Genomic DNA, 16,964 nt, shown 5'->3' on the forward strand with positions numbered 1-16,964 from the left:
ATGGCTTTTGTCTATGTTCATGGGGAAGTAAGCAGAGCCACCAGGGTTTTCATTATCCCATTGCCTAACCTGAAGCCAGACTGAAAAGGGTCCAGAGGAATTGTTCAAGGATACGTTTATTGTTTAAATGTGAATGATTTTGTCTATTATTGATATGCTACAATGTGTTTATAGTAAATTATTAAAGAGTTCCGTGTTTTTAATATTAAAGTTTAACTTGATTTCCAGATATTCTAGTAGTCCTATCTACTATGACTATATGAGAATATTTCTGTCCAGATAAGACTCTCTCTTTTTTTTAACTACAAAATTTATCTGTGGCTTCAACTGTTCTAGAAACTTTTCATCTCTAGGCACAGTAAAAATTAAATATTCTATCTATACATTAATTTCTCTTACAATTATTATTCACATTCTATGCTTCTCTTCCTCTTAGAATGGCATGACAGGTAATTCCTGGAACAGGTCTGATAAGACATGGTAAAATTGCCACAGTGTAAGTTTTATACTGGATATTGAAAAAACAGGATGGAGCAAAAGATCTTTCGTATGGAGCAAAAAAGATCTCAGTAATCAGAATGGATTAAATGGAGAGGAAAGGGATAATAAGTGTATTAAATACCTAGGGATTTTTATCTCTGGTGACAATCATGAGTTTCCTAGAGTAAGTTTCAACCTGCTAACAGCTGAAATTAAATATAAAATAGTGATATAGTGAAATCTCAATGTAAACTGTGTGCTTTAAAATCTCCTTGCAGTCATTCTGTAAAATGGATAGGAACTGTTATTATGATCAGAATAAGTACATTATTAACAACATGCTGCAGGTCTGGAATTGTCTACAGTTTAGGGAACTCAAACATACCTTTGCATTTGTACTAAGAGAACAGAGTAAAAAGCAGGATTTCAATATGATATATCTGGGGAAAGGGAAAAGTCTGGAATAAATACCTACAGAAAGTTGGTATTTAGTAATATGTTAATACCACTTAATTCTGTAGCAAGTAGTGGTAGTAATTACAGCATTACCCTTTTATATTTATAAGTTAAGAATCATTTAATTTCTAGATTACAAAAATGTGTGCGCTTGAGAGAAACAACTAAGTTTGAAAAATTGATGGCAGGTGAATGTAAACAATCATTTTCTGATATACGTAGTATTTTGTTGGAGATGATGGCAGACAAAGTAAAAACTCCTCCTGAAATGGCATAAAGATGTAGTCTATTAATTGGAAAATAAAACACAGATATTTGCGTTGTCATATGGTTTCTCTTTCTGGGTTAGTCTTCTGTTTAGAGACAATATAATGAAAATGACCTAACTAGTGGCATCTCTCTCCCTGGAGACAAGCCAGAATTTATAATACTTTAGACAAAAAGTCTTGGTGTGTAAAGTTGATAAAGCTAGCCTCTTTCATATGTGGTGGTTATTTGAATACACTCACAATATCTGGAAAATGGTGTCACAACTTATAGCAAAAGGTTTGGGAGTCAAAGTACTTCATATCCCGGAGATTATATTACTAAATTATGTTTCAAGGATCCTTACAGGATTACAGGTTATTATTCTCAACCCATTCGCTGTAGCTTGACTGTCATATTCCAAATTACAGGAACATGATATGTTACCGAGTAAGCAGGATTGGTCATACAAATTCAAAGAATTATATATTTTAATTAGACTTACGAAGAACTGAGGCTATGTAAAGACTGTGGCACTCAATTCTCCAAGACACTGAAATAATTCTGGGAGAGATGCAATATGTTTTTGTATTGTTAGAAATTTTGTAATAAGGAAGTACAAATAAGATGAGTATTTGAAACATGGAAGCATGATTATTTTGTACTTGCTCTTTTTTGTTTTGATGTAATTGGTTAATAATCCATAAAAAAGAAGTACTAAAATTACTATCAGGAGCCCCATGGCGCAGAGTGTTAAGCTGCAGTACTGCAGTCCAAACTCTGCTCACGACCTGAGTTTGATCCCGACGGAAGTCGGTTTCAGGTAGCCGGCTCAAGGTTGACTCAGCCTTCCATCCTTCCGAGGTCGGTGAAATGAGTACCCAGCTTGCTGGGGGTAAAGGGAAGATGACTGGGGAAGGCACTGGCAAACCACCCCACAAACAAAGTCTGCCTTGGAAACGTCAGGATGTGACATAACCCCATGGGTCAGGAATGACCCAGTGCTTGCACAGGGGACCTTTACCTTTACCTTTTTAAAATTACTATATGGAGATGGGGGGACCGACTATTGATTTACTAGGCCCATTCCCATAAATTTCACAAACAAAATGAAAATTAAATTTAAAATGCTTGTAAGTCCAATACATTGATAAATATGCAAAGAAAAGTCAAATGAAAGAAGTGTCACTACAGTTAAAACTGTGTACACTGCTCACACAGTAATTGAAGGTGCTACCTGTTTTGGCTGATACCATAAGAAAATGAAAGTAGTTTACTCAGGGGTTACAAGGTTTTGTTTTTTGCCGACTACTTACATCCAAAATGCAGAGAAGACAATAGTTTAATACTAGAATAAACAGGCCCAGCCTAGCCCAATATCATTAGATCTTGGAAGCTCAGCAGAGTTGCCACTGGTTAGTACTTCAATGGGAGACCACCAAGGAAGTCAAGGATTGCTATGCAAAGCAGGCAACTCTGTTCATCTCGTCTTGAAAACCCTATGTGCTCACCATGTCGGCTAAACCTGACAGCACTTTCCACCACCAGAATATAAAGACCATTGCTTGCAAAATCACAAGCATTACTATCTACAAAATGTATTACTGGTTTGCCTGTTAATATATATTTATTAGTTATTTGCAAACTAAAAGAAAGGAAAACCATTTTTATAAATGGTCCTGCCTACTCACTGAAATACACTTTTATTCACCCATGAGCTTGTAGCCATTTACAAGTCTGCTATAGAAAATATTCAATTTCTTATATTTGTATCATCTTACATGGAATCCCAATAATCTTCCATAGAGTCACTTAGCAGATCTGTAGCCATTTAGTTTTAAGAATGCTACAGCATCAGGTACTCCCCTATCATTGTTCTGCACCCTTTGATCACATAGACATAATTACTTATCCATCGATTTACTTGCCGTCAAATAAAGACCTTCCTCTAAAGTAACCTTTCCAAGGATTGCACAATGTGTTTGTTATAATGGAATGTATTATAGGCATTTTAAGGTGTACCTATGAAAAAATAAGCAATTGTACCTTTTTGGCCAAAAGCTGATGAAACTTGAGAGGCAAGTAGTATCAATGCAAATATGTGTTTGGAAGCATCGCCCTGATCTCAAACACAACTGGTCTGAGGTAACTTCCATTAAGTCCCAAGGAGTTCATCCCCACTTAAACATAATAAAGATGACCACTCTATATCCCAATCCTAAATATATTTATTTTTGATACAAATCCCACTGCATCTGAACAGCAAATTCTCTTGAATCTAAAATGTTGTTGGATATAAGGAAGAATACACCAAAAGGGAAAAAATATTTCTCACACCATAGAACTCTAAAACAAACAGGAATCTTGTGGCATCTTAAAGGCCAACACGTTTTTATTCCAGCATAAGCTTCTGAGTTCAACAGCCCAATTCCTCAGATGTTTGGGCATGCCAGTTTATACTAGAATAAAAAGGTGTTACATCCTTAAAATACCACAAGATTGTGATTAATTTACACTATAACAGACTGATATGGGCTAGCCTTTTGGAACTTAGATTTCTAATTCTCTTAGGCCTTGCTTCTTTCTGACAAGAGGGTCATTAACCTCGATGAGGTTCATTTGTCTTTAAAGTAGCCTATTATACAATCCTAAATTTGTCTGTTACTCATTGGAGATAAACAACTTACATTTGTGTAATTACCAATTTGCTGACAATGGTCTTAATCTTCTGAGCACTATGGCTGAGCAAGTGATTCATTTCAACGCAGTTTGGATAGAAAGTCCAATGAACATACCACTGAAATGAACACAGACGGTTCAACAGAAGTACGTGGTGGACTGTGATTGTTCATCTATTTAATCTGATGTCTTGGCCTAAGAATTTAGCAAAACACCTGTGGATAAATGCTCTCCACCCAAAATTTCACCCCAATATTGCCTTCATTGTGACTACATTCTGTCCATCATGTACAGGAATCCAGCTGTAAACTCATAACAGGCGGAAAGGGGGGAAGAGGGGACAAGGAGCTATCAAGCTCCCAGGACAGAGCATGCAGCTAATGGCACTGGCCAAAGCAGGACAATGGCTACTAATTCACATCCTACGGCCCAGTTACACTGACAGAGGACAGAGATTACTAACAGCCAAATGTCTATAAAGTAAACTGTTCCTTTTGGAAAAGGAAGATCCAAATGATCCCTAGGTGGGACTGTGTGTGTTAAGTGCCATCAAATAGATTATAAATTTCCAGGACAGGAAGGAGGCTCTCTTTCATTTTGGGCAGCTTTTCAGATGGGCTTAAACTGTGATGGACTAAGCTTTCACCTAGGGACTTGTGAGAGCTTCCCTATACTTGCTTGTAGAAGCATATCGGAAGTAGCAACAACTAGGTAGGGCCTCTAAATGGCAGCACAGTACAAAATATTGCAGCTATGACACCATACAGCAGGAGATAATCCTAAGAATCATTGGTGGCCATTGCTTGTTAAAAGGGTTAGTCCCCTGTGCAAGCTCTAGGTCAGCGGTCGGCAAACCGCGGCTCCCGAGCCACATGCGGCTCCCTGCCTCCCCACACCCCCGTCCGTCGGCTGATGCGGCTCCTCCGCATCCCCGTGCCCAGCCAGGCAGAGGCGCTGTGCTCCCACCGGGCTCCAGAACGCCCCAGGCAGGAGGAGCCAGCAGGCGAGCGGGAGGCGGCGCCCCCCTCCCCCGGCCTCCCCTCCTCTCTCTCTCTCTCTCCAGCGGGGAGGGATCAGAGGCGGCGGCCAGCCGCCCAGGCTGCTGCTGCAAGGGGGGGGCAGAGGCAGGCTCCGCCTCGCGCTGGGCCATTTCGAGGCTGGCGGGACTCCGCCTGCCCAGCTGTTAGGCGGGGTGCGCCGGGCTGTTTCCCTGCCCCGCCTCCTGCTTCCCCAGCTGCCCGCGCCTCTTTCCCGGCCGGCTGTTCCACTGGGAGCCTGCCCCCTCCCTCAGCTCCCCTCGTTGTCTGTGAAGGGTGGAAGAATCGGCGGAGTTGTCGGTTTGTCGTCTATTGTAGCTGTGAGAGACAGAATAACAGGAAAACCCCCAGAAACCCAGAAGACAAAAGTCAGAGATTGATGTGCATTATAATGAGTGAAATAAGTATTTGATCCCTTTGCAAAAGATGACTTAGTACTTGGTGGTAAAACCCTTGTTGGCAATTACAGAGGTCAGACATTTCTTGTAGGTGGCCACCAGGTTTGCACACATCTCAGGAGGTATTTTGTCCCACTCCTCTTTGCAGATCCTCTCCAAGTCAGTAAGATTTCAAGGCTGATGTGTAGCTACTTGAACCTTCAGCTCCCTCCACAGATTTTCGATGGGATTAAGATCTGGAGACTGGCTAGGCCACTCCAGGACCTTAATGTGCTTCTTCTTGAGCCACTCCTTTGTTGCCTTGGCCGTGTGTTTTGGGTCATTGTCATGCTGGAATACCCATCCTCGACCCATTTTCAATGTCCTGGCTGAGGGAAGGAGGTGCTCACCCAAGATTTGACGATACATGATCCCGTCCATCATCCCTTCGATGTGGTGAAGGTGTCCTGTCCCCTTAGTAGAAAAACACCCCCAAAGCATAATATGTCCCCCTCCATGTTTGACGGTGGGGATGGTGTTCTTTGGGTCTTAGGCAGCATTCCTCCTCCTCCAAACATGGCGAGTTGAGTTGATGCCAAAGAGCTCGATTTTGGTCTCATCTGACCACAACACTTTCACCCAGTTCTCCTCTGGGTCATTCAGATGTGCATTGGCAAACTGCAGACAGGCCTGTACATGTGCTGTCTTGAGCAAGGGGACCTTGCGGGCTCTGCAAGATCTCAGTCCTTCACGGCGTAGTGTGTTACCAACTGTTTTCATGGTGACTATGGTCCCAGCTGCCCTGAGATCACTGACAAGTTCCCCCCGTGTAGTTCTGGGCTGCTTCATCACCGTTCTCATGATCATTGCAACTCCACGAGATGAGATCTTGCATGGAGCCCCAGAACGAGGGAGGTTGACAGTTATTTTGTGTTTTCTCCATTTGCGAATTATTGCACCAACTGTTGTCACCTTCTCACCAAGGTGCTTGGCAATAATCTTATAGCCCAGTCCAGCCTTGTGCAGGTCTACAATCTTGTCCCTGACATCCTTGGACAGCTCTTTGGTCTTGGTCATGGTGGCTAGTTTGGAATCTGATGGATTGACTGCTTCTGTCGACAGGTGTCTTTTGTACAGGTACTGTAACGAGCTGGGATTACAGGCAAGACCTCTCCCTTACAGCATGTGCTTCTAATCTCAGCTCGTTACATACAGTGAAGATACCAGGTAGCCTGACCTCTGGCTAGTTGATAGGGGATCGAATCTGGCTGGTTGATAGGGGATCAAATACTTATTTCACTCATTATAACGCACATCAATCTCTGACTTTTGTCTTCTGGGTTTCTGGGGTTTTTCCTGTTGTTATTCTGTCTCTCACAGCTACAATAGACCTACCATTAAAATTATGGACTGGTCATTTCTTCGTCAGAGGGCAAACGGGCAAATTCAGCAGGGGATCAAATACTTTTTTCCCTCACTGTATATTGACACGCAGTTGCATACTATTTTTTAATTTTAAATTAAGCCACATTAATACAATTCTGCCCTGACCTGGATAGCCCAGGTTAGCCCAATTTCATCACATCTCAGAAGCTAACAGGGTCAGCTCTGGTCATTATTTGGATGGGAGACCACCAAGGAATATCAGAGTCACTACACAGAGGCAGACAATGGCAAATCACCTCTGAATATCTCTTGCCTTGAAAACCCTACAGGGTTGCCATAAGTTGGCAGCAACTTGAAAGCAATAAATAAATAAATCTAAACTAAGGTTGCATCTACACAGGCCGTGCCACAGCAGCAAATGGCTTCGGCATGGCATCCACATGCCCAGTCTCCAGGCTGCTCACCACCACTACTCCAAAGTTCACCCTTTGAATCATCAAAGGAAACTTATTTTGATCTGTTTTAAAGTGAAAAGCCCTGAAAAGCACATGAATCATGCTCAGAATAAGCATGGTGTCATGGGGACAGTCTCCTTTAATCTGCATGCACCACATTTATTTATATCCTGCTTTCCTTCCCATAGTTGGGATTCAAAGCAGTTTAGGACATCGTTCTACCCTCCCCCACTTTCTCACAGCAACAATCCTGTGAAGTAGGTCAAGCTGAGAGTGTGTGAGACAGGCCCAAAGTCACCCAGAGAGCTTCCATGGTAGAAGTGGGGATTCGAATCCGAGTCACCTAAGATCCTAGTTCACCACTCTATCCACTATACCACACTGGCTCTCCTGTGGGCCTCCTGTGTTCCATGAGGGGGGAAATCCCAGTATGGAAGCATCCTAGCATAGCATTACTACATGGAGTGAGTTGAACAACTAAAAATTCCTTTTTTCACAAAATACGTCTTTATATATCTAACTGTTACTCATGATCTAATGCGAGATCGGAACAGATCTGATCCTGTTATCAGTCACACATACACATGTATGAATGAATTGCGTTGCAAGTAAACGGAACAGTTTGTGTACAGAAACTAAGGGAAGTTGCTAAATTTCCAAATCTACACTTTCAGGACATTTACTTTCACTCCAGTTTGAGGGAACTGTATAGGATTATTGTCTTAATAAAGCAAAGTGGAGCAATACTGTACATTGTAATGCAAACCCAACACTATAGAAATATACTTGAAATACCTGAATAGTCTAGCTCAGTCGCCTTATATACAACAATGAACACATTCTACATATTTATTTTCTAGTCCACCTCCCTTATATAACTCAACTACAAAGATCGTTTCCCGTTAGTACCATAGTTTTCTACTCATGTCCTCAACCCACCTACTCACAAAACAGAAAAAATAGATACATTTAGTGATTGCATAGAATGTATGCAAGTTTGAAGTTCTCTCTACAGTTAGTTTATTTTAAAGCAAGTTGTGTTATAAATTGAACTATTAATTTTACGTGCAAAGCAAAGGTGGGGTTCAATAAAACAGTGAATTTTTTACATCTGGTAATCAGTTTTATAACACCACATCTTTCCTACAAACATTTTTCAGGCCATGTTATTTCTAGGCACAACCTTTCCCCTTTGATTTAAGCTATGCAGTAAAGTACACTGTTAGGTGATGCTGAGTTGATTCCCAATTCCCTTTTCTGCGGCCCAATAGCACACAATGATAATCTCTGCATAAACTTTGAACCACCTCAGTGCTCTCAACTCCGGAATCAGAGGTGGCACAAAGCTTATTTTGTGGCCCAATAATTCTTAGTTCCTTATTCTTTAGTTACTTTGCAGAGTTTTTGGACCAACTCAATCTGAGGTGAAGCATCCTCAGATTCTTATTGTTCTGTCACTTAGCAATACAATCAAATGGGATTGCTGAAGACATGCTGCTTTGGAATGCTTTGCATAAAAGCCAGGCTTTCGTCCAGCTACTACTGTATGGCACCTTACAAAGCATAGTTTCCAGGTTCTGGGCATATATGACCTGGCATGGTTCAAAGCTTTTTTTGATGTGCACTAGCTGAAGTTCCTTATTTTCCAAATACTTAGCAATACAACCCAATTCAATGGAATTATGGGGGTGGCGGCAGCGGTGGAGCATTCTGTGCAAAAAATAGAGTTTGAGATGAGTACCATGATCTCATCAAATCTCAGAAGCTAAGCAGGGTGGTCCTGGCTAGTATTTGGATGGCAACCATCAAGGAAACCCAGGATTGCTATACAGAGGAAGGCAATAGCAAACCACCTCTGTTAGTCTTGTGCCTACAGGGTCACCATAGGTTGGCTGCGACTTGACAACGCTTTCCATCACCACCAATGTATGGCACTTTGCCAGGCACCACTTTCTGATTTCAGGGATGAATGAGTGGATGTGGTCCAAAACTGGTTTTGTGGTACAGCATCCTCAGATACTTCAGCAACAAGACTAAGCACTGAACTGGGTACCAGTCTATGACCCTTGCTTCTCCTGTTTCCAGGGATTTCTGAGTTGAGGTAGTCCTGGTGTACAGCATATGTTGACTACATAACTGCTTAACTATATCAATATTTGTAAATGCAATGTAGCATTTGGAACCAGTAACTGCAAATAGGGAACTGGAAACCAACTTTGGTCATACGAATCAGGGAGGATGTTCCTGGAATTTACCTAGCAGAATAAAAATATCATGGTAATAGTGTTTCCATTTTTTAAAAAAATATACAGCACATTTAATTTTGGCGGACCGGGTTGGGGGGGGGGGGAGAATAAACATGAACATATAGCACAGAACTAGGGTTGCCAACTTCCAGGTATGGACTGGAGATCTCCCAGAATTACAAATGATTGATCCCATTACAAAATGTTGTCCCCAGACAACAGATACCAGTCCCCCTGAAGGAAATGGCAGCTTTGGCAATGACTCTATAGCACTATACCCAGCAGAGATCCCTCCCCAAATTCTACCATCCCCAGGCTCCACCCCCAATTCTCCAGGAATTTCCCAACCCAGAGTTGGCAACCCTTCACAGAATATACAGCATTCTCTATTTTGACACTATACAGCACCTGTTAGAAGGCGCAGTATGGACCCACAGTGTCTCTTATTGTGGTTATTCCTATCTGGCAACCCCTTAAATGAGAGTAGGGCACATTTCACATCCAGTGGGAGGATCCTGAAGGACTGTCATCCTCAAGCACAGATTTGCCTTTCACCTGCCACTGGATGCAGAGCTAGGCATTCTCCCCACTTGTATCTTAACACACACATACACCCAAGTCACACCTACAGAGCACGCATACAAGTCTTCCTGAGGTGCACAGAGCAATGCAGACATTAAATCCTGTCACCATCAGTCCTAGAAGGCAACTCCCCCTGCTCCTCTCTTCCCTCCCCTTCAGCCTTGTGGTTTTCTTCCCTCCTAGCCTTCCCACCTCAAAAACGCATTTGACATCCATCACCGTCTGGATCTCTCTTCGCCCTCCCTTTCACCCACCCCCTTCCTCTCCCTTTTCGGCAAGTGTCCACTCCACGCGAAGCCACCCACAAGGAGCCAGAAACAGCCATTCGCTCCGCTACATCCATCTGTTTGCTCAGGCAGACGCAATCAAGTGCAATGGAAGGAGACGGTACGAAAATGGATGTGGGCAAGGGCCCCAGGGCGCTAGCACGCCCTTTCTCCATCCCCACTGCAACGAAGACCATAACGGAGCTGGCAATGAAAGAAAGAAAGGAAAGAAAGAAAGGAAGGGGGGGAAAAGGGGGAGGGATCTCGAGTTTGAACCGTCTCCTCCCTCTGCACACACCTTCACCACCATCATGATCTGATTCCCTACAGCAGCGGTTAGCTAGTGTATTGCCCCCACTGTGCATAACCGTAGAGAACAACAAACCCCAAATGCACGCTTCTTTTCATCATGCACAGGGGTATAAAAAACAACGGCGGTTGTCTTTGGACTGTGCGCATACAGAGAATCCCCTGCGCGCGCGCACACACATATACGCCCCCGAACCTTTTGGGCTGGGCTGGGCTGGGGGGTGGGGGGTGGGGGCGCTAAAAGCAGCTGCCCCCGGTTAGGGCGAAGGGCGCCGCCGGCCAGGACTTACCCAACAGCAGCAGCTTGAGCTCTCGGCGGGAATCCCGCTTGTCCCGGCGCAGCTGCCTCTCAATCTCATCGTTGATCCGCCTGGCTTCCTTCGCTTCCTCGCTCAGGCAGCACGCCATGATGGACTCCAGAGTCATTCTTCCGAACTGGTTCAGGCACAACCCCCGCCCCCACTCCGAAACGCACAGCGCGCGCACACCACACACACACACACACACACAAAACCGAGCCACAAAGCCACGAACACAATAAAGCCCTTCTCCTCCTCCTCAGATAGGAGCCCCCACGCCCGGGGACAACCGCAAAGCCCGGGAAAAGCGAACCCGCCAGGAGACACTCGGACACATCCACAAAGCGCCCCCCCCCCCGCTAACACAGCCCCCCCCTCCCCACCCAAGCCTGTGTCCGACACTGGCTGCTTCCAACTCCTCCTCTTCTTTCAATCACGCACCGAACAAAATGGAAACATCCACAGGAGGAGGAGAAGCGGCAGCCCCAACGCGGAACAGGCAGCGCAACGCTGGCGCAGACGCCCCCTTCCCCCCTCCACCACCACCCCGCCCGCAGACCGCCCCGGCCTCTTCCCTCTCAGCCGCGCCAAAAGGCCCCCTCAGGCTTCCTCGCCTCAACCGCCGCCGCCTCAGGAAAACGGATTCCAACGGCGCCCTCCCCCGCCCCACGCGCGCATTTCCCCCGCTCGCTTCTCTCCCCGCCCTGGACTGAAGGCAACCCAGTATTCTCCACCCGGGGGGGGGGAGGAGGTGTGTGTGTGGGGGGGGGTTTTGCCGGCTTTTCCGGTCGCCTCTGGGGAAGCGTCAGCTTCGCTCTCCAGATCTGCTTGGAAATGAACGTCCCCAGCTCGAGAGGGTGGCCTTGTCTTCCTTGCTCGTTTTCCTGCTTGTCTTCGAAGGCGGCGGCGGCGGCCAGGGGGAGCGGCGCTTCCTTTCTCGGTTCCGCCTTGAACTCACTGTAAGGAACGGGGTGAGCGAGTGGGGTGTGTGTGTGTGGAGGAAAGGCTTGTGGTGCACAGGCGATATGTAGCCAGCCTGGTTTCAGCGGCTCAGCTGTTCGGGCGTGGTAAAGGGGGGGGGAAACAAATATGGCGGACCTTTCCTGTTTCCCTAGCTCTCCGATTCCCCCCCCCTCCTCTCCCCGAAATGAAACCCCAGGAAAATAAACCCTCAGACCCACCGAAAGGGGCTTTGTACTGCGGCGCTGCAACAACAGAGGGAAAAAATCAAGCCAGTTCCCCCCCCCCTTAATGGCGGCAAGGAACGCGGCCTTTTTGGGTGGAGCCGAAACCACCGCTGCAGGAGGATCTCGATGGGAGGCGGGCAGCTGCCTGTTGCCGTTCGCTACCTCCCGAGGCTCGGTAGGAGGCGCCTGCTGCCCCGCCCGGGTTAACATCGGGGTTACACCCTTCCCCTAGGTACCCCTTCCAAGAGCCAGGGTAGTGTCGCTGGGGGGGGGGGGCGACACGCTAAGGGCGGGGTCTTTATGGAGGCCCTTTACTGGGAATTTCTGGACCACTGGAAGTATTGGGCTCTAATGGTCGTGAGTTATAGGGATGGCCACCAAGACTAGATTAATTCGTGCCATCGTATTCCCTGTTACTATGTATGGCTGTGAAAGCTGGACGGTGAAGAAAGCTGATAGGAAGAAAATAGATTCCTTCGAAATGTGGTGTTGGAGGAGAGCGTTACGGATACCGTGGACAGCCAAAAAAACAAATCAATGGGTTATAGATCAAATCAAGCCTAGAAGCTAAAATGACTAAACTGAGGCTGTCGTATTTTGGTCACGTCATGAGACGACAAGAGTCACTGGAAAAGACAGGCTTGCTAGGAAAAGTGGAGGGCAACAGGAAAAGAGGAAGACCCAACAAGAGATGGATTGACTCAATAAAGGAAGCCACGGCCTTCCATTTGCAGGATCTGAGCAAGGCTGTCAAAGATAGGACATTTTGGAGGACTTTCATTCATAGGGTCGCCGTGAGTCGGAAGCGACTTGACGGCACTTCACACACACACACACACACACACTTAAAAGGAGCGACAGGAATGCCCGCTGGGAACAAAGGGAGATGCCTAAAGGCCCCGTGGATTTAATAGGCGCCAGGAATGCCAGTTGACTTGTATGAGTTCCATTGAGCTGCATCACAGCAAACGAAAGTTGCAACAAAAAACGTGGAAGACATTGACAGAGACCTGCTCTGGGCCTGGAATGACAACTCCCTGACTAGAATGACGGTCTCAGGGCCATGATAGGCTGCTCTGAGACTGGAATGACAGCCGCCAGAGTGGAATGACAATCCCTGGGAGAACCATAAGTGTTCTGGGACAGTATATCTGATACTCAATTGGACACATGAGGAACATTCATACTAATGTAGTTCCCCCCCCCCCTTCCAAATTACAGACATGGCTGAAGAAAGCTGAGCTTTGGAATGTCCTCAACATTTTTTCAACTTCGGAAAGGCATTCTAGGAACCCCTTGTCAAATATAGTTTATACGTTGTTTTCATTTATGTCAATAAATATGGTAAGGGAGTCCAGGACCAGCCTAATGATATTTGCTGACCGTGTACCTATCTTAGTTGACTTCAAGATAAATATCAATTTTAAACAAAAATGTAGGGTTGTTACTAAAGGTTAAAGTAGTATCAAAACTGAAAATGGAAATACATCAGTACTTTGAGATCTGTGATAGAGGTGAAATTCATTTTAGTATGGTCTGGGAGAATTTTTAAGCTCTTTACAAATGCTTTTACAAATGTAATAAAGTGTGAAATGAAGTGAGAAATAAAACAATCAAGTTAGAAAAATATATAAGAGAGCAAGTTTTAAAGGAGTTAGATATACTGCAAAATAGGGTAAAATTAAATGATGCATATATAGCAGCCAGTTCTTTTAAAAGGAAAACAGACTTTGTTCAGTTATGGAAACAAACCCAGGAGTCAGCTCTTAGCAAATATACATTGACCTTCGTGGAGGATGTGCCCAAGCCCGACTCACCTGGACATGGGCTGAGCAATCAGGACTGGCAGGAGACCTCCACATTCCTGATGCTGTTACTGGGAAAGGTTCCCCCAGGCATGGTGCAGCAGTCACAGGGTGGGAGGCCAGGAAGAAGCACTTTGGCACCAGTACCCCTGGGCTCACCCCCCCCCCAGACTGGCCATTGGCTACTGATGTCTGGGCGGTGACAACTGATGGAGTTCAGGTCTAGCAGGATCCAACCAAGCCCAGAAGGAGCTGTGTTGGGCCCCAAAGCTAGCATCAGAGCTGCCAGAAGAGCAGCAAGGCCTATAGCAGACAGGGCAGAGGAGGGAGGCAACAACTGCACCCCCAGGGGTAATGGGACTTCCTGCATTGGACTGGGGCATAAGGCTAAGAGGGTAGCTAGGAGGCAGGAAGGAAGGTCCAGAGGTGAAGCAGCCCAGAGGGCCTTTATAAGGAGAATCAAGAGGCAGGCTGGGGCGGAAGGTATGACCTGATGCTGGAAGTGAGTTTGCTGGTCACAAGGAGAGGAAGGAACAAGGTGGTGAAACACACTTACTTTCCAATGAGCACTTGTTGGCCCACCCACCTACCAAGGGCAACGACAGAAGGAACGGATCAAGGATGGGGAAAGCGGCAGCCCCACAAGCATATGGAGAACCAAAGTCGTCAAAATTTGAAAGTTTCAGGAGAAATCTCGAGCTCAGAAGAATTAACTGTGGAAGAGTTTAAAACTTTCTTTGCCAGTTATAAACAGTGGAGTCAGTCGATACACACACACACACACACACACACACACAAAGATTAAGGATTTTTTTTTAGCCAAGTTAAGGTACCAGATATCTCAGATGAACACTGAAAATTTAAAGAAAAGCATATTTACATAGAAGTCAAATTAGGAATAAAAGTGTGAAAATGGAAAACTTCAGAACCTGATGTTTTGGTGAACGAGTTCTATTCTACTTTTGTTGAAGAACTGGTCCCATATTTATTTAAATATTTTATGATATTGGACCTACAATGACTTGGGCAGATTAAAACCTGAGAAGGATCTGTACAAAATCTCATCATATAGACCAGGGATCTCCAGTGTGGCACTCAGAGTACCATGGCACCTGTTGACACCTTTCCTGGTACTTACCATCAGTGGCGGACCTACATTTTTGGGATATTATTCATTCAGACTTTTCCTTGTAACCTGACTGCCTGTGCTACATTTCAGCTCACTATTAGAGCAACTCTGTTTCTTCGCCATTTGTCATTTCCAGAGTACAACACTTTGTAATTTTCTGACTGAAAATGTCCTAATCCAATCTACTTTTGGTTCACTCACTCCCAGGATTGCAATGTTTAAATGGTCCATTTCTTGTTTTATTATTTCAATCTTACCTTTATCATACTTCTCACATTCCATGTTCCTATTATGTGTGTCAAAAAGCTTTGGACTTTCCTTTTGTATCCATTCACATCAACAACTAAATATCCTTTTGGCTTTAGTCCAGTTGCATCATTAAGAATAGCGGTAGTCGTAGTTGTCCTCAGCTCTTCCCCAGTAGCCAGTTGCGCCATCCGAACTGAGGTTCCATCTTCCAGCACTGTATCTTTTTTCATTTTGGATTGTCTCATCATAGGGTTTTTGAGGTAAGAGATGGTCTGACGAGGTTTACCATTGCCTTCTGCTGCACAGTACTAACCAGGGTTAGCTGAAGTGGCACTGCCAAAAGATCCTCCGCCAGTGTCACCTTCCACTATTGCTGCTGCCCAGTAGCTACTGTTCAAGGATTCCTCTGCCCCCATCATCATTGGAACTGTCTGTGATCTTCTGCTGATGTGGCTGTTGATCCCTGAAGAAGGTTCATCTTAGTCTAGTGTCTCATCTTTGCCCATTCCTCCTTAGAATCATAGAGTTGGAAGGGACCACCAGGGTAAAATTGAGTGACTCTGCTAGGGGTTTAGCCCCTTGATAGAGTCTAGATCCCTTACAGTATTGCTCTGAGCTTCACTGACACACACAAACCCCCTCACCTCGTTAAGGCGTGCATCCAAGAGGGGGTCCCTCCCACTATTCTGTAATATTTTGTTGGTCTCAATAAAAGGAATTATGTAGCTTTTGTTTGGGGTTTTTTCTTTAGACCAACATGGTACTCGCAGTACTTGCATTAAAGGGTATTTCTGAGCAGTCAATCCAGTTCAACATTTCCCCATTTATTTTATTCCCAAATATGGTTTATGTCTGTGCTTCCAGTACTGATCATGGTATCTTTCTGGACTGCCTGTTCAGGATGCAGCTGGAAGGTCCAGCATTGCATTGCTTTTGCTTCTTCCTTGAAGGGAGGCTTCAGAAGGTAGTGCTGGGGGACTTCTGTTTGGCCAAACTTTGTTTTAATCGAACTGTACGACAGTTATGGTCAGTCTATATTCTCTGTGTATAATGTCAGTATCAATATACTGATGTAATGTCATATTACAGAACTTCCTACCCAGAACCCCCTGCTTCAAGCAGCCCTTGCTTCTGTTTGAAGTGTGAATAGAATGCCTGTAGGAAGTAGTGTGGGCGATCTTTACCTTTTCAACCTCTTAAACTTGGTGTTAACAATAAAACTGTAAGTTAATGCTGCTGAGGCTGTAATTCTTCCTCTTTTTTCATTCAGCTTTAATTCTCACTTGGTCTTTTGCCCTTACTGATTAAAAACATGCATATATATTTCCTGCTATTTCCACTTATTATCAATTTAGGTGAAACAGGACTCAGGTATGCAAAAAAGATAATTTTTCTTCAGACTTTCTCAGGTAGGTTTGGCGTATTTGTGGATTGTAGATTGTGTGCTGGAGTTATTTTAGTTTAGTTTAATGATCTGGGTTTGGTATGCATGATCAGAGAGAAAATGACAGCTAACGTTTGGATAAAGTGCTGGGTTTCTTTGAGACTGTTGGTATGTTATAGCATGGGGTTTATTTTAAAGAAACAATTCACTAGTTGCTTTTCAGCAAATAACTCCTGATTAGGGCTACTGCCCTAATTCATTCACTGAGAAGTAAAGATCACATTAGTCATTGAGACTTTTGCAAATAAAAAGCACTGGACTGTATGAGCATTTTATGGCCTGTTAATAGTGAGCCCCTGTGTTATCTCATTTTTAAGAAGCTAAGAGATAAC

General features: G+C 44.7%; 1 protein-coding gene across 1 annotated transcript in view; it reads right to left on the reverse strand.

Moving 5' to 3' along the window:
- LOC130476109 (guanine nucleotide-binding protein G(q) subunit alpha) overlaps positions 1 to 10,998 on the reverse strand; it is a 126,904-nt gene extending 115,906 nt beyond the window's left edge. The window contains exon 1 of the mRNA XM_056847972.1: positions 10,810 to 10,998. Coding sequence (XP_056703950.1) covers positions 10,810 to 10,945 — 136 coding nt within the window. The 5' untranslated portion in view covers positions 10,946 to 10,998. The remainder of the gene's footprint in view (positions 1 to 10,809) is intronic.
- Between the last annotated feature and the right edge of the window lie 5,966 nt (positions 10,999 to 16,964).

This window comes from Euleptes europaea, chromosome 4 (genome assembly GCF_029931775.1).
Source record: "Euleptes europaea isolate rEulEur1 chromosome 4, rEulEur1.hap1, whole genome shotgun sequence".
NCBI classification, from domain to species: domain Eukaryota; kingdom Metazoa; phylum Chordata; class Lepidosauria; order Squamata; family Sphaerodactylidae; genus Euleptes; species Euleptes europaea.